Here is a 22707-nt window from a genome sequence, read left to right as displayed (position 1 = left end):
TTTATATTTCCTTTATGTATTATCATACCACAAATAAGCGTGCCACCCAAATCTATTATCATGACCCTCCAAGTCTAGTAAATCTGTATTTTTAACAAGATCCATTCCCGCAACCAGCAGAGACAGGTTGCTTCATAATATAACTTCAAATCTGGCGTAGAGAAGCCTCCTCTCTCTTTAGAATCAGTTAGTAATTTATATGTTATTCTTGGAATAAAAAAACCCAGGAATTCCTCATTTGCAGTCTGTAGTTTGACTTTCTCAATGCACTAAAATGACTTATCTTTCATACTTGGCATTTCCAAATTTATTTCAAAAGCTATCAGCAAGCATACCACTGTTTTCAGTGTTCAGGGATGAAGGCCAATGTGTAAAGCACGAGAGAGGCAGGAGCAACCTCGAAGGAACCCCAGTTTCCAGAACTTAAAACACAAAATGCTGCCTTTTAGAAAACTAAAGTGGCGACGGGGGGGGGGGGGGGAGACCCTCTGAAACACCCAAGAAAGACTGAGAATGAGCAGTAGCCATGGAATGACTGACAGTTGCCAGGTGGGAAAACCGAGTGGAATAGGGCGTGGAATGGAGTATTTTGGAGCAGGGGGTAACTAACTGACTGGAGCAGTGAACAGGAGCAGTCCATACTGTAACCATTTTTTGCAGGTCCTTATCAGACTTCAGAATTATTTTACAGATTACTGATTGTTTCTCCTATTGCAAGTTGCTTGGCTGAAAGAGAAGCACAGGTTATTGAAGAGATGGTATATAGGGCAGTCAGGATTTACTTGCTAAGCATGCTCAGGCTGCAGAAGTCATTCTGGTTGAAGGATAAGTGCCTGCTTATTTGATCTGTAATCATGGGCTACAATTTTGTAATTACTCATTTATTCCCCCCCCCCAAGAAATTTCATTGCTGATGGTAAAGCCACTAGCTAAGGAAATCCTGCTCTCTAATAAGATGTGCAATAATCAGCTATAAACCTTCTGTTTTTCTCATTACAGATTTATTTTGCTCACACAGCCTTGAAGTGGATAGAGAGAGCTAATCTGGATGGCTCAGATTGTGAAAATGTTATCCGCGAAGCAACGGAGAAACCTGAAGGACTCGCCATTGACTGGATTAATCGCAAATTGTATTGGACTGACTGGGGGTAGGTTTCTCTCTCACACATATTACAGCATACTTAATGCTGGCGTAAGACATTGTGGGAAATGAATGACTGGCAAAAGACTGGCGTAATTGAAATGTTGTTCTCAAAGATGCCAGTGTGCTCTTGTGTGCTTAAGTCGTAACAGAAAGGTTTAGCAAATGGAAAATGCCATTGTTGCCCAATGTCGAAGGGTCAGCCAGACCTTTTTGCTGAACATTATTCTGCATAGAAGTGGTCATGGAAGGCAGTGTCTGCATGAAGATCCATACCTTTTGGGGCAATAAAATCAATGGTGGCTCAGTGTCCCCTGCGTGTAAACTCTCTTAAGCCTATTTTCTCTGAAACTTCTACAAAAATTTCTCAGCTCTGGGGCACCATAAAGGAAGGGAACAATTTTTTAGTTAAAAGAGGAAATCACAATGGAATGGGTGTGGGAGAAGCTACACCCTTTTTGAGCCAAGGCCAAAGAATTATGATGTCATGGCATGCCATGATGTCATGTTATTTGCATTTTGTGATAATTCTGTGGTGCTTAAAAAGAGGTGTGCAACATGTTTTAAAGAGATGTGTGCTATATATCAGCAAATTGTGATGCAGGCTAATAATATTATATCCATGTTATGGATGGGGGTAGATAAGGCTTGCTTAAGTGGAGAGCCAGTGTGGTGTAGTGGTTAGGAGCAATAGACTCATAATCGGGGGAACCGTGTTCGCGTCTCCGCTCCTCCACATGCAGCTGCTGGGTGACCTTGGGCCAGTCACACTTCTTTGAAGTCTCTCAGCCCCACTCACCTCACAGAGTGTTTGTTGTGGGGGAGGAAGGGAAAGGAGAATGTTAGCCGCTTTGAGACTCCTTTGGGTAGCGATAAAGCGGGATATCAAATCCAAACTCTTCTTAAGACAAACAATGGCTTTTGTGGTTTTTAAACAGGGCAATTCATGCTCTTAAAAAAGGTAAAGGACCCCTGACAGTTAAGTCCAGCTGCAGATGACTCTGGAGTTGCGGTGCTCATCTCGCTTTACAAGCCAAGGGAGCCGGTGTTTGTCTGCAGACAGTGTGCTAAACCAGTTCTTAATCGTGATATAAGCTGCTATAATTACTGTTGCAATTATATGCAGTAACATTAATAGAATGGCTGGTTGCATAGCAAAATAGAATAGAAACTCCCTTACCTAGGCAGCTTACGACTCATGTAAGAGGGACAAAGCAAAACTGAGTAGGAGAAATCAGGAAGGGAGATAGGAGTGATGGAGCAGAACAAAACTGGATGGAAATATACTGTATATGGTACTGTGAACTGACTGTAGCCACAAACGAAAAGAGCAACAATTTATTTGGTTGGTAATAAATTACTGTAGTAACTAATCTATCTGCATGTGTACGCAGGAAGTCTCAAATTGAAAGTAGCAATCTGAATGGAATGCAGAGGAAAATAATTATCTGGGAAGACGTGTCTCAGCCTCGGGGAATTGCTGTCCATCCATTCACTGAGTAAGAAGTGAAACTTTCTTTGAAACTGACAGCAGGAGGAGTATAGACTAAAGAATAAAGCCAGAAGTGCAGTTAGATTATTTTAGATTTGGGCTTCATTGTCTTCTTTAGACTGCAATCCTAGCCCCATTTACCTAGGAGCAGAAGACATGGTTAAGACTGCAGCCTTACAGGCTCGTTAGATGGGAATGTTTATAACTTTATTTAAAGAAAATGTGGTTAGCCAACCCTGCTGTGTTGGGTGGGGCTGGGGGGTTGATATTTATGATCATTCTGCTGAATGGGGTTCTGGACTTTTGCCCCCAAATCCTGCCCAGAATGCACCACTGAACAAAGTATGTGAAACTATTATTTAGATCCATGTTTTGGCATGAATGCCTTTCTGGAGTGTGTGTACAAAGCTAAGCCACTCAAAACAGGGATCATTTCTTTGTTTCTAAGTATTTATAACCTGCTCTTGTCTGAGTGTTTTGATCCCACAGAGGCATAGGGGCAATGGGGGCTTTGAGCCCCACAATAAAATATTTGAGGGGGCTGAGCACAAACTTTGCCCACAAAGTTTCATTCAAATGGCATTTTTGCACTGCGTCATGTGATTGATTATGAGGGGCGGGGCTTATCTGGGCCCCCACAATATTTTATTCAAATTTGCACCCCTGCAGAGGGGGATGAAATAAAAATAGGCATTAAAATAATTCAAAGGGGTTTTTTTTATCCCTAGAGCATCTGTCCAGAATGACACCTGAGGTTGTGGTGGTCTAATACAGGGAATCACATTCACATGGGAGATAAGGGAGTCAATTTTTCCAGTAAGGCAACATCAAACTGAAGCATATTGACATACACAGCTTGTAGGATAATTGTGGGTTTATGGCAATCGCTTGTCAACTGTTAGTGTACACAGGAGTCAGAATTGGTCTATCTGGGTCAGCACTGCCTACATTGACTTGCAGGATTTCAGGCCATAAACATTCCCAGTTCTACCTAGAGATACTGGGGATTCAACCAGGGAATCTTCTGCATGCAAAGCAGATGCTAAACCATGGTGTGCAGTGGCATGGCAATGTTGAATTAACCACGTGGGGGTGGGTTTGTCTACCTCAGTTAAACTCAAAGGCTTTCCACACAGTTGTCATGTGCTGAACTCATCACGAGAAAAGCATAATTGACAGTTTTGATCTGCGGAACTGGCACAGTTATAGATGCTACATAATATTCATTCCACACTTGTAAGAAATAAATATTTTCGTGTTGCAGCACCTCTCCTTTGGAACTCCCTAGTCTCAGGCAGCCACTTTCACTGTACTCTTTTTGGGACCTGCTTAAAACATTTTTCTTCAATCAAGCCTATCTGGACATGCAGAAGGCAACAATTCTATGATTCTGGTTTTGCCTTATTGTAGACTATAATCATTATTTCATTAAAAAAAATAATTCATATTTTAGCCCTGTCATTTATTGACAATGCTAATGTTTGCAAATATAGCCTCCAAGCAGTTTACAAAAAAATAAAACAGTCAAATTATATAAATTCTGTAAAAATAAAATAAAATAAAATAAAAATAATTCTCTTGGTGACCACTGTGGCTTGAAATGTGCTTGTTGAAGTTGTCATGTGACTTTTGTTTTGTCTTGTCACAGCTCAAGGATCAAGTAGAGAATTTAACATACAAAATAATAACCTACCTGTATAATTGCTTACATTTATATCATCCACAACAATAAATGCTGTAATGTATATAATGTTTTAAGTATTTTCTCTCTCTCTTTACTGCAAGGTGAAAGTAATTTTTTTAAAAAAATAAATAAATCTCTTTTTCTTCAATAAAGGCAACTATTTTGGACAGACGTAGGGATTAATTCACGGATTGAAAGGTCTTCCTTACAAGGCTTTGATCGTCTCATTATAGTAGATTCCGATTTGCTTTGGCCCAGTGGAATAACGATTGACTACTTTGCTGACAAGCTATACTGGTGTGATGCCAAAAAGGCTGCTATTGAGACTTCAAATCTGGATGGTTCTGAACGGCAAATACTCACACAGAATGATGTAGGTGAGGCTTTGGGATTGACAGTTTTCTGACCATAGATGCAAGAGTTTCAGTGCATTGGTATGCTGCACATATCGAAATATCAGTAAAAGGCCGCCTTTTGAGTTAACCAGTGCCTTGTGAATTCTACAGATTGATGCCAGTTGAAAAAGGAGTAAATTCTTAACCCAGTTTCAGGAAACATATTTATTCTATGCTTTTACTGAAGTTATCAGTCTATATTGTAAACTGCTTTGAGCAAACTGGGGTGGGGTGGGTGAAAACATACATATATTCAAAGATAGCTATAGAAATAAGCTGCAGTTTTCAAAGGGAAAAGAGATATGTGTAATAATATGAGAGGGGAACAGGCTTTTCTTTTTTAAAATGGAAAGGTCTATAAGAGACAACTAAAAATATACAGTAACTAGTTCTCTGCTGAAAGTTCATGGCATTTTGTACTTTTTTGCTACAAGCATTGCCATTTCAGACAGAAACCTCTTTATTGCAGTTTGTTTATCAGCCTACAGCCATTGTTTCCCTGATTTGTTTCCTTGTTTCAGTGCTACTTGAAAAGAACTTCCTCACTGCATTATCCCAGCCTCTTGAGGAAACAAAACCGTTTCACTGTTCTCACTTGAGTTGGGAATAAGGCAATATGTCCCTATTCCTCTGTCAGCTGAATTGAGGATCACTGGCTTGCCATGCTGTGTCAGTACTTGTATGACAAGACTTTCTGAGCTGGCACAGCTTTCCATTTCTGTGCAGGTAGTCAGTTACTCATGACTAATTGGGCAGCATGTGGATATGCATAGGAACACACACCCAGATGTATAATAACAATAATAATAATAATAATAATAATAATAATAATAATAATAATAAATTTTATTTATATCCCGCCCTCCCCAGCCGAAGCCGGGCTCAGGGCGGCTAACAACAATCAAATAATCAAACAGTCAAATAATCACACATTCTAAAAATATTTCATTATAAAAATTAATTAAAATCAAATTGATGGCAACTGATTAAGCAAAATTCTGTGCAGGTTGCCAGAGGAGGGAGCCAGGCTGCGCCCTGACCAAAGGCCAGGTGGAATAGCTCTGTCTTGCAGGCCCTGCGGAAAGATGTCAGGTCCCGCAGGGCCCTAGTCTCTTGTGACAGAGCGTTCCACTAGATTGGAGCCGCAGCCGAGAAGGCCCTGGCTCTAGTTGAGGCCAGCCTAACCTCTCTGAGGCCTGGGACCTTGAGGATGTTATTATTTGCAGACCGTAGGTTTCTCTGTGGGGCATACCAGGAGAGGCGGTCCCGTAGGTACGAGGGTCCTAGGCCATATAGGGCTTTAAAGGTTAAAACCAGCACCTTAAACCTGATCCTGTCCTCCACCGGGAGCCAGTGCAGCTGGTATAGTACCGGATGAATGTGATCTTGCAGCGAAGACCCCATAAGGAGTCTCGCCGCGGCATTCTGCACCCGCTGGAGTTTCTGGGTCAGTCTCAAGGGCAGCCCCACGTAGAGCGAGTTACAATAATCCAGTCTGGAGGTGACCGTCGCATGGATCACAGTGGCTAGGTCAGGGCGAGAGAGATAAGGGGCCAACTGCTTAGCTTGGCGGAGATGAAAAAATGCCGCCTTTGTTATAGCTGTAATCTGCGCCTCCATAGAGAGGGAGGTATCGAAGATTACACCCAAACTCTTAACGGACGGTGCTGGCACTAATAGCACCCCTGCAAGAGATGGGAGTTGCCCCCTCAATCCCATATCGTCCTGCCCCAGCCAGAGGACCTCTGTCTTTGAAGGATTTAACTTCAACCGGCTCCCACGTAACCATCCAGCCACAGCTTCCAAACATCTGGTCAGTGTGTCTGGGGCCGAGTCAGGATGGCCATCCATCAACAGATAGAGTTGGGTGTCATCAGCATACTGATGGCAACCCAGCCCAAAACTCCGGCCAAGCTGGGCGAGGGGGCGCATAATGATGTTAAAAAGCATAGGGGAGAGAATTGCACCCTGAGGCACTCCACACACCAAGGAGTGGCGCGATGACAATTCCCCCCCCCAAGCGCCACCCTCTGTCCCCGACCAGAGAGAAACGAGCGCAGCCATTGAATATTCCATTGAGTATATTCCACTGAAAGTGGATAACGAATGTATACTATCCACATTCAGATTTGCATCTGTGGATCTGCCATCTGTTATACATAGCTTGGCCATGCCATGCAGCAGGTTGAACTGGTGTACTTCAGGAAGAACCAGGAAGGAAGTATAAATGAAGGCAGCAAAGAAGGAGTTGGGCTTCAGTTTATGCTGCAAAGGTCTTGGGTTGTCACCATTATTCTCAATTGGATCTGCCCAGGCCACATCCCCATTCCCCTTTTGCCCCAACTAGTCAACAATCTGTGACTGTATTGGGGCAAAGACTAGGGCAGGACTAGTTAAAATGGGTGGAAGCTACAGGAGCGTGGGTTTTGGTGGAACATCAGGAGGAATGCCACGACACTGGAACCCATTTCCTAGAAGGATGGTGAGCTCTTCCTTGCTAGAGAGCTTCAGGTAGTGACTGAGCAGCCATCTGTTGGAGATGCTTTAGCTCTGGGTTTCCTGCTTTGAGCAGGGGCTTGGGCTGGATGACCTACAACCCCCCCCATAACATTCTCCTCCTATAATTTTAAGCATTGGTGTGGTTGCCTTGGCAATGGGGATGTATTCCTTACTACCTTTAGCACCTACTTCATTGCAGTTTTACACTCTTTTGGAAAGAGATGTGAAAAATCTTGGAAAACTGGGCATGTTCTTTCAGGGGAGAAAATGTACAGCCCCATTTTGGCTCAGCAGTACCATTAATATGCAGATTTATTGGAGCAAGGATTCTTGCTGCAGTGTTACTGCCATCTACTGTTGCTCTCGGTGTCGTGATCTGTGAATAATGAGACTCATCAACTGCAAGAACAGCATGGCTTTGCATTCCTTGTTTTGCTGCCCTTGTTATGAGGGGCTGAAAATATATCATAAAATTATAGCTCCTGATTTGGACAAGGAAGGGTTTTTTTTGTCCCTCATAAATTGGCATGGAATTAGGTCATATGAAAACAACAACAACTGAGTTAAAGAATTAAGTCTGTGGTGAAACTCAAACAATATGATTGATATAGAATCATAGGGCTGGAAATGGGATACAAAATCATTCACCCTATCCACTACCAAAAGCTCAGTTCTCTGTCCAGTTTACCTCTAGCTGCTACTGCAATTAACTTTGGCCATCTCAGCCACGGTATGCCACAAAGCAGAAATGCAAAAGCAAGGTAACAGCAGCCTTAAAAATGCCACAGAGAAGAAAGACCTTCTATCCGCTGTGCATAATGCAACAAGCAGCAGTTTTGAACTCCAGGAAAGTTACTTTAAACAATGGAACAAGCTGTCAGCATGTTTGTGACATCTCCTTCCTTGGAGGCTTTTAAGCACTGAATAAGTTCTTGGTGGTGGATCAGGGCTTGGCAATGTGTCATGCCATGCCCTCCCATGGCAGCCATTTTTTTTTACAAGCCACCCCCCACCCATGTCTGCCACTTTGTGATTGGCATCCAGAGCACGTTCTCAAAATTCCAAGCACACTCAGTGGTCTCAAAAGGTTGGCAACCCCTGCTGAATGTGCTTCCTCAGGAAAAGAGGTTGAAATGGGTGACCTGTGGGTTTTGTCCTATCTATGACAGCCCTTGATCCAATGATACAATGTTAAGTATAATGTGAGGACTAGATTCTTGTGTGCATATTCATTGATGTTTTCTTCAGTATGTTGGTGCAATGGGATTATAAAGAGCATACATATCTATATATTTTCAGGCCATCCATTTGACATAACAGTGTTTGAGGATCACATTTGGATCTCTGACTGGGCAAGGCCTTCGTTGCTGAGAATGGACAAGAAGACTGGCCTAAATAGGGTCCGACTTGGAGGGAGCATGTTGAGACCCTCGTCATTGATCGTCATTCACCCCTTAGCAAAACCAGGTATATTTCAAGGGTTAGACAGCTGTTGCCCCATTAGCTCCAGCTAACAGGGCCTATTAGGTAGGTTGACTGAATGAGGAGCAGAGTGATGGGCTAGGTATTATTTGGCGAATGCTGTAGATAGGGAAGAAAGAAACGAACCCCTGGTGGCAAATGAGATAGAGACCAACAACTCATGTGTGAAGTATCTTATCAGTTGAGTTTCTATTACTCTGAATTTTGTGAGTGGCACAGGAATCCCGTGTGAAATCAATATGTGTTATTTCACAACATGCAGATCCCTGCAGCTATTACTAGCCCGTTTGGTCCCAGAAACAAGCTGCATTTGTTTTCTTTTATAAATTGGAAAGCTGCATATACGACTGTGATATTTGCTAATCACCAGTCAGCTATGCAAGAAATCCAATGCATTGACTTGGCATGCATGAAAGGACTTTTGAAGATGGCCCCTCCCCCCTGCAGCCTCTGAAAATTAACTTTATACAGTTGGGGGACTCTGCAGAATATGGCAGAGAAGAATGTAGGGAAAGGGGAAAGAATGAATCAGCAAAAACTGCCTTTTCCCATCTTCTCTTCTATAAGCATCATCACCAACAACAAATTTATCCACCCTTCAACATGAAGTTCTAGGAAGGTTATAGCAATTAAAAATTGAAGAATTAAAAACAGTACTACCACAGGATTAGGCTGGGTCCTGAAAACACAAATCTCAGATGTCAAGAGCAATTTAGGGGCTGCCACAGAGAATGCCCTCTCCTAGGTCACCCTCCCAAACTTCTGAGGGAGGTGGAATTACCAAAAGGGCCCTCTCTGCTGATCTTAACAGGGGGGCTGCTAGGGGTGCATTGGAAGATGGCCAACAATACCATCTCTCCGGCTCACACGAGGTAATTAAGAGGTTAATATGGGAGTAATTAGCCTCCCAGGTTTTCCCAGGGGGAATGGGAAAACACTGCCTTGTCTGCGGTTGCCTATAAATCACCTCCGAGTTCAAAAGAAGGAGGGGGTGTGGGCACTAGACGGATAGGACTCGTGTGAGTTTTTCGCTCTCCCGGACGCTACTTCTGATTCCGACCTAGTTGATCTTAACACCTGAGAAATAGGAAAAGAGGCAGCCCTTCAGATATTTAGGACCTTGGTCATTTAGGACTTTAAACAGTAATGTGAGCACATTCAATCAGGCCTGGAAATAAACTAGAAGTCAATGCAGCTGTTTTAGAACTGGGGTTATGTGGCAACCTCGACAGTGATCTGACTGCCGCATTTTAGACCAGCTGAAATCACTGAGTCGTCTTCAAGGGCAGTGCCATGTAGTATGCATTGCCATATTCTCATCTGGAAGTTACTGATGGAGGCATGTGCTGGATCAAAAGCCCTTCTGAGTGCTCAAGCCCCAGCTGGACCTAAACTTCAAAATGCTTTGAGTCTTATTGTTATTGTTTCAGGTTGCAGAGTCACATCCAAGGCAGGAGTGCTGGCTAACAAGACATTATTAGCCCTGAAAACACCCCACCAGCATCCTCTGAGGCACAGTGCATACGGAGATAGCAGTGGAGATGCACAACAGATGAAACCGATGCTGACTGCTGAAATCGTGGTGTCTAGTAAAGATTGCAATTCCCTATTTCATAACTCCAGGAGTGGTTGATTCATCCAGAGTTGGGCAATTTGGTTTCAGACAGATATGCCCTGAATAGGCTTACCAACAACTATTGATGTTAAAAGGCAGGGAGTCCCAGGACATGGGTGCTGCTATCAAACACAAAAATAATTTGTTGCAAGTATATTTGAGGACATGTTTCTGCACAGCAGGAAAAGGGAGGAAATCCAGGTTCAGTGGTGGAGAATGTCCTAGTAGGGCATATCATTTTAGGGGGGTGAACTTTTTGCAAATTTCTTCAGTGAAAAGTGTATTGAAAGGTTGGCTCTAATTAATTTGTCCTGAGTAATGACCTATTCTGAGCACATGTACTATGAACAATGAGAATGAGCATGCTTTGTTTTGTGCCACAGACCAGGACAATTGCATATGGTTGGGATGTGATATCAACGCCCAGTGCATTTTGAATGAAGATGGCACTACTTGTCAATGCCAGGCAGGGTTCGTCATGGAAGGCCAACTGTGCTATGGTAATTTTAGTGTCACATGTTTATTTTTTTATTTTTTTATTCATGTGGATATTTGTATACAAGTTTTAAGGACTATTTGGCCCTCCCAAGGAGATGTACATCTTTACCTCCTCCCACATATAGAGTTGTATCCCACTAAGAGAAGACCCATTTAAATCAATGGGCTTAGGGTAGTCAAGTCCATTGATTTCAATGGGTCCATGCTGAGTATGACTTAGTTGGGTGCGACCCACAATATACAATAAAACAAATATCAGTTGTCAGGGATCATGAGAGTCATAGTCCAAAAATGAATGGGGACCCAAGGTTGAGAAAGCTTGACCTAGACTTAAAAACAGTTACATTTTTTAATGCAGTCAACCCTGTTTTCAATCTAGTTCTTACCAAAAAAACAAAAAACACCAAAAACCCTTTCCATTCCTTCTCGCAGCTTTTAACCTTGTTTCTGTTGTAGATGTTGATGAGTGTGCTTTTGACATGAACACATGCGATCGGAGCATGTCAATGTGTATCAATACCGAAGGCAGCTACTTTTGTGAGTGCCTTGTGGGATATACGGAAGACCGGCTTCACTGCTCTGGTGAGTGGATGGGAGGCTGTTCCTGCTTGTCCTCTAAAATCTTGCACTTGGGATGATTTGCTGATATTCTGCAAAGGGATTTTTGTGGCAGGCTTCTGAATGACAGCCCAAATTGAACATGAGCTATTTTTCTTAAGGTTGTAGTGATGCAACTTTACCTGTTGATTTTGCATTCTAAGTATTCCCCTTTTGTGGTACAGTCTAGCCCAGGGATAGCCAACCTTTTTATACCTACCGCCCACTAATGCATCTTTCTTGATGGTAAAATTTCCTTACTGCCCACCAGTGCTCAATGGAAGGAGGATTCAGCTTGTGCTGTAGAACCCTCTACCGCCCACCTAGAAACCTGAATCACCTACTAGTGGGTGGGAGGGACCAGGCTGACAACCCCTGCTCTAGCCTGTACCACCAGGCTGCTCTGCCACAAGCCTTGATTTTCAACCTCTAAGCTTGTGTGTTAGGGCTCCCCCACTAATTAGAAGATAGATTTTCCTTGCAACACACATCCAAATATTATGATGTAAAAAATAAATTTAAAAATGCATCAGTGTGTTTGTAATTCCTATATAAACTAGCCTTTAGGGCCTTCTGTGCCAAAGCTAAACTTCTGAGCTCTGATGATGCTCTCCTTTTGAGCACTTCCTGTTCTTCATGATGTGCAGCCTCAACACTTCATCTATATGTAAAGCCTTCAGTTGCCACCTTGTCAACTGGATGTTTTCTTCTCCTTTTGTTAGGCAGATCTAATGGAAGGGGGGGTGGGGGTGGGGAATGACTCAACAGAGATTTATTGGAAATCATTAACATGCATATAAACGAAAGCAAAGTATTGAGCCAGTCATAATACTCAGCAAATAATTTTATGTTGGTTTAATAGTCATGAGATTCAGAGTGCTGACATTTACAGTCTGAATACATTTAAATCCATGTTCACACTTAAGGCCAGACTCACTGATCCCCACAACTAGGTCTGACATTATTCTATCACTATGCTGTATACCGCTTTTATTCTCCCAGTTTCTCAGTATTTTGTTCTCATTTCATTTGTAGCATGTGTGCTGCCTTTCTGCGTGACTACTCACAGAAGAAATGACAAGCCACACCACAATATATCACATTGTCATCTTAGAAGACTTTGAAATATAATTAAAATAAACAATTAAAACAATTCAAGAATCCATTTTGCATATAGTAGTATGAGATAATGAGAAAAATGTTTTTATTTCTCACATTTCTATCTTTCTTTTATCTTGAAAGCTCTCTAGGTCTATTTACTGGTCCTTAGAACTTCTCTTCCATGACATCGCAACTGCCCTGCATTATAGTGTAAATCACCAGCTTCTCCAAACCAGTTCTCTCTTTTTTTCTTAAAAAAACAAAACAAAAACAATTGTGGAATACTGTGTTTCAGAACCTGCCATGTCTCCTACCAGTGCAACACGTGATGAGTCCACCGTATCTGAGCAAGAAAGTTCTGCTGGCTGCCCTCCATCTTACTGTCTCCATGAGGGAGTTTGTGTTTATTTTTTTGATCTCCAAGCTTTTGCATGCAAGTAAGTGGAGAACTCTAGTGCTGCAAGGGCAGCCCAAGACATTTTGTTGCCCCCACCCTGCAAGTATCATAGGCCAGTTGAGTTACTCTGAAAATCCCACAAGCACCTCTCTTTCTCCATGGCAGTAAAAATACAACCATAATAACACATTAAATAACTAACAATTTGCTGCCCTTTCATGACATCCCAAATTGGCCTCTCACTCTGCCTAATGGCAGGGCCGGCCCTGCTGTGGGTTTTCTACTTGTTGCAGTGGGAATTCTTTCGTCCATGACATATAATATTTTGGTTGGGGCTCAGTGGAATAACATCTAGGTTAAACAGTGTTGCTGAACATGTTAATAATATACTAGTGTTTAGCAGAGGCATAGGTGACCATAATTTGAGCTCATAACAATCAGCCATTGGGCACATTCACCAAACCGCATGGAGAATAAGCACATAATTCTTCTGTGAAGAGGAAATTGTGATCAGCCAAGCAGCAGGAAGAAGGGAGGTCTGCCTTTCACTCTTTTTTCATGTACAGAATTCAGCAGAGATATTGACCAAGAGAGGCACACAATTCCCTCTTCATGAAATGATTGTATGTACATTCTCCATGAGAACCCCCTCCAAGTTAATCATCTTAACAATGTCAAGATGTGTGATATCACCAACAACGGTTAAGAACTTAATTCACTTCCAGTAATTTCTGAATTTCCTTTCCTTCTGACCTCCCTGTTTACAATTCACCCCTGCTCCTATGCTTGCAACTCAGGATGACACTTCATGCTGATTAAATGGAAAGATTCTGCTATAATAAATATGTTAGTCGATTTTTTGAAAATAAATTCACACTAGGTGGCAGTGTTTCACCATTCTTCACCAACACATGCACACTCTTGGTCCCACAGAAAACATAGCAGGAAATGCGCACATGCGTGTGCACACACACACCCTCTTCTGCCATATGTTTCAAGTAGACAAAACTACATCTTTTTTGGCTTACTTTGGGAAGCATGCTTGAGATACAAAGTTATTAATATGGCTCATGTTATGCCATTCTTACAGAGCAGATGGCATGATCAGTGTTTAGATATATGTTCCTAGCCTAGTGACATAAACTATCTTGTAAAGCTAACTTAATTCTTCAGTTACAGATAGGTAGCCGTGTTGGTCTGCCATAGTCAAAACAAAAAAAATTCCTTCCAGTAGCATCTTAAAGACCAACTAAGTTAGTTCTTGGTATGAGCTTTCGTGTGCATGCACACTTCTTCAGATACACTGAAACAGTGGCAAAAAATGTGTAAGCATGAGGAGCGCCTATCCACAATCAGCATCCATTTGCAAACACCCTTAGTGTTTATGATTTGTTCATGGTTTGTGTTGGGCTTCTCTGCACAGTATAGTTTGGAGTAAAATTGGCTCCAGAGGGTGTCTTTGCTCAGCAGGAAATAGCTCGTTTTAATTTCCTTTACTGGTGGTTTCAAGAAAACCTCATTTTAAAAGTGCTCAACTGGTTGCAGTCAACACCCTCCTGGGTCCATTAGCAAAGCCCACATTGATTTTGACTGCTTTAGATTACCCTAATCCAAGGTTTCTGAAATGGCTGAATTTGGTGGAATTAAACCATGATGGTGATCTTTGTAGTATTCTCCTTTATTGGCTGCTGTGTCTCCTCGTTTGACAGCTGTCCAAAAGGCTACCTGGGAGAGCGCTGCCAGTTCAGTGACTTGGAGTGGTGGGAGCAGCAGCAAGTGATGCAAAGAAACAACCAGAACATGGTCACTGCAGCTTGCTTGGCCATGTTGCTCCTGGCCCTCCTCCTTGGAGTTGCCACTGTCTACTGCTACAGGTAAAACTATCTGCAAAGCCTGCCACAGTGCCCCTCCAGACAACCTCTTTCTTGAGCATTCACCCTGATTTGCTTGCACAAAGCTTACACAGAAGTTAGGTTATATCCAGTCTTTACCAAGCATTGGTTCTGATTTGTTTGTGGCCACTTCCACCAGCTCCATCTAGCATAGCCAGAGGCCCAGGATGCAGGGAGTTGTAGACCAATAACACCTCAAGGCAGGGATACCACTATTAAGTGAGCAATAGGCTGCAATAATGCAATAAGGCTGGTGAAGTATCACAGCACAACTAATAATGTAGAATGCTGTCTGGAGGGTCCATTAAGAGTCCACCACTAATGCACTGTTATTGCCTCAATGATATACACCCACAAAAATGCATCAGTTCAGAGTGGCCCTGAGTCACCCAGTGCATTATTCTAATGCAAAGTTTTAGACTACGTATGTGTTGCTTTCATACATAGTGCTGCTTTCGTGCCTCATAGATTCTGTGGCCTGGTTTTAGAGTTGTGTAGCGAAAACTGATCACTGATTGTTTTGCTTTCACCACTTCCCAACAACCTGAGTGATATACTTGGAATCATTACATGACACTGAGGCTCCTAAATTTGTTGGTGAACTAGCACTAAAAATGTCATTTTAACAACACTGGAAATATTGTTGAGAATATATATATATATAGTATATATAAATTTGGGTACCTTGATTCATGCACTCTTATTTCTTCTTTCTCCTTCTGCAACCTGTTCTCACTTAGAAACAAAAATAAAAAGTCATTGTTTTGCCCTGATTTACTTTCCTCCTTTACCAAATGGTTTTGATCAATATAACTGTTTATCTTGAAAGCAAGTTTTCAATTACATGCTCGGCTGGGTTTGTACTACAGCTATTAGTAGCCTAACTAGATCAAAATGAAACCACTGATCTAAATCCCCCTTTAACTGGAGTCCAGAAACCAATATTTGGATTGGGATTGCTATTTCATTTTTGCTCATACTCTGCTGTATTTTAAGACCTATCGATTAAGTTCCATGAGCAGGTCAGTAAAAGTCCTTCCCTTCATCCATAAAACATAAACTCATCTTGCTCCTTAATGTGAGTCTTGCAGGAATAAAAAACGAGCTGCTGGGATAAGACTTTTTAAAGACCAAGACCTACAAACATACACACACACTCCCCGTCAACTTCCCTGTATTTACCTATTCAGAACATTTACAGGAGGGTACTGCAACCAAAGGTTGCCATGTGGAATACTCTTGTTCAGACATGCCATCTTTAAGGATACTTCTGCTTCCAGGTTCCCCAAAAATAATTAGCCAGCATTCTGTGGGCAGTGAGCATGTTCAGTCCTCATTGGGGTGCCCTAGCTTGTTTTCTTCTAAAAAAAATGTATTTCTTAAAAAAATTGTTTATACTAAGCCTGCTAAAGCTCCATCTTGTGTGGTCATGGTGCTGTTCAAGGATGCACATTCAAAAAATTAACTCAGTAGGCTTTGGAAGGATGAGCCTCTATGTCAGTGTAATCCATAGCTAGCTAAATGGTGCTACACTCAGGTGGTTCTTTATGGGGGAAAGTGTGCTGAATTCAAGAGTCCAGCCTCCCAAATTTTATATCCCACAATTTGGCCAGCATTTGGGGATATGGACACCATTCCCCAGAGATTCATATGGAAGGGTATGGCATTTGAAGGTGGAAGAAAATTAGTGGCAGGCTTCTGGCAGGGGGACGAACACTGCAGAGAGCAACCACTTTTGCATCTAACTGTAGGTTGAACTGTGTCCCAGCTTGTGGTGCCCTACAGATGCCGCTGCACTACAGCTCCCATCATCTCTGAACTGGGGCTGATGGGAGTTGTAGTCCGCCAACATCTGGAGGGCCATCCCATTGGCTACCCCTGCAGTACTGAGTGCCGACTCATCAGCTGAAGAGCAATGCTAGACTATGTTGGTTCCTGGTAGTGATGAAACGAAGCTCAGCTGCCAAAACAAATGGAGTGTTTGAGCTGTGTTGTGTGGCCAGTACCCCTTTCCCCTGAGGGCGTTTTATTTCCTTGGCTCCTTTCTCTTTTTCAGTAGACACAGGAGGCTTTTCAAGAAGGAGCCATACATAGAATCAACACAAGATATGAGCAGCAGCAGTGCTGACAGCAGGAACACGAAGCTCCCCAGCAACGAGCCGCTGGTAATTCTATATTAACACGTGGAGTGGTGAGAGAAGGAGAAAGGATCAAAGGGCATTAGGGATCCACTTGAGATTATCCATCAAATAATTCACATCTTAAATATATTAAATAACTGCTGGGGTCATCAAGTGCTTAGCTATGAACCCCAGTCCCTCTTACCTCATTGTTATGTTATCCTTCTAAGTTCACAGCTGCCTGGGTGCGTTGCAGGCAGGAGACAGTGTTATTGTTAGCTCGGCACACAACAGTTGGAAGGGATGTGTTCTAAATTAAGGAATACCAATGTGATGACATGCCTGATTCTCACAGCAGAACGGGTTTCGTTTCTTAGAGACCGAGCCTGCAATCCTGAAACCAGTTAGGCATGCTTGCTTGCCACCCAAGTCCAGGAGTCCGAAGCATGCTCAAGTTGGTACCAAATTACAGCTCACGGATCCTGCGTGCTACCTAGGGATGTTTGGTTTGGAAGGGATGAAATGCCTTTGCATCAGAAGCAGCTTTGAATTTATTTTGGCAGCTGAGGAGTGAAACAAAGGGAATGATAAATGAGCTGATGAGATCACATCATGTTCCTTGTTAACTTTTACATGGAGGCCAGTTTTATACCACCCTGACAGAATAAAGGTGCCTTAATGCTGCATTTTGCACCAAAGGTTTTATTTTACGACCTGCATTATTTGAGGCAATAGGCGAAAAACCTAATTTGTCATCTCATCTAGAACTTCTAGAACCAGAATGATGTATTAGAATTGCAACTACCTTGTTCACGTCAAGCTGTTTGTTATCGCTGAATAAGGCTGCCCTTTGCAGTGGTTCCTGCCGCAGTTAATCTTGGCTAGTAATATAATTGTCATTGAGTATGAGGGTTAATTAAACATCTAAACAGTGGACTGAGTCAATAAAATAAAATCTAACTTAATCTGCTGTGATGTATTTTTCACTGTTGATTTTCTCTCTGCTGCATTGCTTTACTTGATAGTGAAATTATTAGCAGCAGTTGGTAGGATCCAAATTCTGTTAGTCTAGCCTCATCATTGGGTCAGTAGGAAGATCTTCAGGTATACAGTAAAATGTATAAGATATATATATAAGCAGAAGAGTATTCATATTTAAGTTTTTGTGGCTGTGCCCTAAAGTAAGTCCATGAAATATTAATAATAATAATAATAATAATAATAATAATAATAATAATAATAATAATAATAATAATTTTTAAAAAATGGAAACATGGAGAACCTGTGACTCTCCATATGCTAGATGGCTCAATAACTGGCAGTCCATATGTTGCCACACTCCAACTTCCAACATCTCTAGCCAGCTTGGCTAGGGAGGATAGGGATTGTAGTCCAACATCTGGAGAGCTCTTATCTCTGCCATATTGAAATGAATGAGTCCCCTTCATTTCAATAAAGCTTGCATATAAGAATGTTACGTGCCTATACAAACTCACATGTACACATTGCCTGTTTTGTAGTTCATTGTAATTGCATGTGATGACAACAGTGAAGGCACACCCACTGATGGAACAGACTGCGATATGAAAGATCTTGATTATTTCTGCCTTTCAGAACCCTGTGAGTAGATTTTCTTTATCTTTGGGGAATGTCTTTACCTCAAAAGTATACCAAAAGGAAAGATAAGCAAAGCCATTCATGTCAGATTCTTCAGTTGTCTGCGTAGTTTGAGTACCATCACAATCCTTACTTGGAACCACATGAGAAGCGACTTCTGAGAAATGGCTGCCTTAAAAGTAGGGATGGCTGAATCTGTCAATTTCAGCTCCTTTCAATTTCTCATCTTCAGTTCTTCACTTTTCCATGTGACTGCATTAAAAACCAAAGAACTTGAGGCTAACTGCCACAGCTCACTCTAGTTGCCAACCCCACCTATCCCTTTCCCCTTCCACCCATCTGTCCAACCCCCTCTCTTTACATCTCACCCCACCCCCTTGCCTATCATCTCCAGCTCACCCAAAGCCCCACTCTTCTGGCACCATCCCTTACACGTTAAGTAGAATTGCACACTGAAATGGAGAAAGCCTGTGTGTTGCTAAGGGTTTAACACTGGAGAATTCCGTTGGAGTATACTAAGCTAGAAGAGGGCCCTCTGAGCTTCTAGCTGAGTTGATAATTAACATTTGATGTTCTCTGCTAGCAGTCATGCGAGTGTTTAACCTTGAAACATATGATTAAGGTATTCAGTTGCAAATCTCCATTTTGAAAGGTTTTTTTGTTCCCAGGCACACAGAGAGAAGGATGTGATAAGATGCCTCTCCAGCAACTGCATACCCTTAGGCTGGATGCAGACTAATGCAAGCTATGGGAGAGACAGAATTTTGACCTTTGCTCTGATCCTAATTATGTTATTTATATAATCTAAGAAAAAGAACCTATGCTTGAACATGTATATCCTTTATACGGCTTTCTGGGTGCATGATTGATGGTTTTGAAAAAGTTCTGGTTAGTAAAGCTTTGAATAATATTTATGGGTCTGGACAATTTTTATTCCAAAAGGATTCAGTTTTTATGCATCCAGTTGTTTCAAGTTGTACAATATTAATATCTGCAATACTGCATCACACCGGCTCTCAGAACTGCCATTCCTGTATATTTCTGGAGCCATTTGCACACTTGTTGGATACATAAGAAAAACTGGATCAGACGGAAGGTCCATCTAGTCCTCTATTCTGTCACCCACAGTGGCCAATCGGATGTCTATGGGAAGCCCATAAGCAGGATATGAGCACACTAGCCTTTTCCTGAAGCTTTTTACACCAAGAATAACTGGTCTTTTTTTCTTCTTGTCTAGCTTGAGCAATGGAAGTGTGGTCTACCAATGTTGGCAAAGGAATCAACAGATCAGGCTTCTCTCATAGAATCAGTCTCCAGCTACCTGAAAACCTTTGCCTTGTAAATCAGAAAATGACTTTCAGCTTCTTCAGTGGAATTCCAGCCCTAAACACCGTCAAAAGTGATCCTCTCTCCACATCCTCATACATAAGGATGGGCGAATCTGTCAAGTTTTCCAGTTTGGCTCTCCACATCAGTTTGCAAAAAGAAAAGAAAAAAGTTGTCATCAGTATTTTTGTATGAATTTCTTCCACCACCCACATCTTTGTATGCAGTCTTGACTAATATATCCCTTTTTTCAAATTACTGCTAATATGACATCTTTGTGCATTATATTTGCTAATATATACATTTCTAGGCACACTTTACCCCAGTCATGTATACATTTCTGTAGACACCACTTGGCTGGAGAACTACATCAGAAAATGCTCAGAAATGTGACTTTTGAAGGCTGGCTGTGTATCAGTTCCTGTATGCTTTCAGAAAGTATGAATTAGGTGGGTTCACCTTTAAATGTGAATTCCTTTTCTTCCCCATCCCTACACACACAGCCAGTTAATGAAAGCAGATTCAATAACCTTTCAGCTATGCCTTGTTATGTAACTGGAATGTGTGATCTTTCAAAAGAACTATTTTATGAAAATTAATTTGCATGCATGTATAACAAAGGTGACAATATTATCCCCGCAACCCTGTACCCAAAAGTACTTTTCTATATATGAAGTTGGCCAGCATTTTTAATGCAGGGAAAAATAGTTTTCTGGAAAGGAAAATAATGCAACTTTGGAAGGATTTCCAAAGAGGTTGGAAGGTTGCATTTGAAGATGGGAGATTCACATATTACATGCCCCAACTCCAAATCAACAATCCTGGATGAAGTATTAGGGCTGGATTGCAGGTTCTTCATCTCTGCCTTATTGAAATGAATATGAGTTTTTGAGCTGAAGATATTAGAAAAGCTTTTTATACTTGTCCCGACTATCATTTATCAACCCTATACATAGCTGATCACATGGCATTGATTAGGAGGCGAAGGGCTGGCATCTCCCTACCTTGTACTCATCAAGCACATTCAGGCTGAAATGGAAGGAACCATTTATCTTCCAGCAACTGCTTGAACCACTTTTCTGAGGCCAACGCTGGGAATTCTGGTTCTATATATCATGCACACTGTAGAGAGAGAAGGGGCCATAGGGATCTGTTGAATGGCAAAAGGCTGCTCCAGTGCCCTCAACAAAAGGTTATTCTAAAACTGGAGCAAAATCAATCTTGGAATTGATTTTGAATAGAGCTACTTCATCTATATTGCCTCTGTGAAATCTACAAAACAGATTTCATAAAAATGGAAAGGATTTATATTTATGATTTACATACATATATTTCCAGATTATAGTTCAGGACATAATTAAAACTAAGAGATTTAGGAAAGTTGGGCTGCAATCCTATTCTCACTTATCTATTCTCACTTACCTGGGAATAAATGCTTTTGAAGTCAGTGAGACTTACAGAGCATTCCAAGCTATAGGAAACCAGCATAATTTTTGCCTAGAGCAGATTATGCTGGCGTAATTTACCCCTCTTCCAAACGCCAGCCACTAGGTAATGCTACCCAACTCAAAAGCTTGCTCGCAATTTTTGTGATCTTTTGGTTCGTATTGATAAAGATACTTTACTACTGTGGATTTTAAATGTCACAGTTCAATAGCTGAAAGCACTCATATATATGCTAAAATGTTTGTACAACTTATCTGCTTTAAATATTGTTGAAATAAATGGAACTGTTGATGAATTGATTCCCAAGCTTAGTTGTTCTGAAACAGGCATTGGAAATCTGAAGCCTGGTAAGGTAAAGGTAAAGGGACCCCTGACCATTAGGTCCAGTTGTGACCGACTCTGGGGTTGCGGCACTCATCTCGCTTTATTGGCAGAGGGAGCCGGCGTACAGCTTCCGGGTCATGTGGCCAGCATGACTAAGCCGCTTCTGGCGAACCAGAGCAGCGCACGGAAATGCCGTTTACCTTCCTGCTGGAGTGGTACCTATTTATCTACTTGCACTTTGATGTGCTTTCAAACTGCTAGGTTGGCAGGAGCAGGGACTGAGCAACGGGAGCTCACTCTGTCGCAGGGATTCGAACCGCCAACCTTCTGATCGGCAAGTCCTAGGCTCTGTGGTTTAACCCACAGTGCGACCCGCATCCCTGCACCACCCGCATCCCTTAAAGCCTGGTAGGGGCCCTAATTTGCCCCATATGACCATTTTCTGCCAGCTGTGCCCACTTGCCCTACATCATTCCTCTGCTATCAGGTGACTGATTGATTGACTGATTATATAAATGCATCATTTTTCATCTTTCTCTCTCTGTGTGTCACACCCATCTATATCTTGGAATACTGTTCCAAGTAAACAATGCTGAAGTATCCAGTTGAAACCTACCAGTTAAAGAACTGTTCTAGTGACCTTGAGAATGGGGCATTTATCTCCTCACACCACCACCCAAGATGTTGTGCCACACTTTGGCTTTGTAGCTGTATTATTACACACCACCCACTTCACTAAAAGAAAGGCCCTGGGTTTGGATAACTAAACAGTTGCTTTTAATGAAAGATTTCCAATAACGGGTATAGCAGTGCAGTAGCTTTCCAACAGACAGAACAGAAAAGGTTGTGGTGATCCATTGGAAGATCAATCCTTGGAATGTAAAGCAACAAGGAGCCAAGATTTAAAATGTGAAATGTTACTCTTTCCACATGTATTTGTAGAAAATGGATACGTTTCAAGTTCTTTCAATTATAAGCCACGTCTTCTCTCCCTTTCCTATGCAGATTGTGTTACTTATTTGAATATCACTTGTTCTTCAGCAGGTCACCCAGCTAAAATCAGGAGGATTTATATGTGAAA

The 22707-nt window shown here is 41.9% G+C and overlaps 1 protein-coding gene across 2 annotated transcripts in view; it reads left to right on the top strand.

Annotated features, from left to right (window-relative positions):
* The window catches only part of EGF (epidermal growth factor), a 43262-nt gene extending 21661 nt beyond the window's left edge, over window positions 1-21601 (top strand). Inside the window, exons 11-22 of one of the 2 annotated variants that reach the window (XM_083756393.1) lie at window positions 1000-1148; window positions 2536-2640; window positions 4471-4694; window positions 8511-8678; window positions 10124-10282; window positions 10692-10808; window positions 11263-11388; window positions 12800-12941; window positions 14611-14775; window positions 16853-16958; window positions 18434-18533; window positions 19768-21601. In XM_083756393.1, coding sequence (XP_083612519.1) covers window positions 1000-1148; window positions 2536-2640; window positions 4471-4694; window positions 8511-8678; window positions 10124-10282; window positions 10692-10808; window positions 11263-11388; window positions 12800-12941; window positions 14611-14775; window positions 16853-16958; window positions 18434-18533; window positions 19768-19772 — 1566 coding nt within the window. In that variant the 3' untranslated portion in view covers window positions 19773-21601. Of the gene's footprint in view, window positions 1-999; window positions 1149-2535; window positions 2641-4470; window positions 4695-8510; window positions 8679-10123; window positions 10283-10691; window positions 10809-11262; window positions 11389-12799; window positions 12942-14610; window positions 14776-16849; window positions 16959-18433; window positions 18534-19767 lie in introns of both variants that reach the window. The other variant, XM_083756392.1, reaches the window with a different exon arrangement.
* The last annotated feature ends 1106 nt before the right edge of the window (window positions 21602-22707 follow it).

Source organism: Podarcis gaigeae, assembly GCF_964106915.1.
Source record: "Podarcis gaigeae genome assembly, chromosome: 9".
Classification (NCBI taxonomy): Eukaryota; Metazoa; Chordata; class Lepidosauria; order Squamata; family Lacertidae; genus Podarcis; species Podarcis gaigeae.
This window is presented reverse-complemented; position numbering and strand designations above follow the sequence as displayed.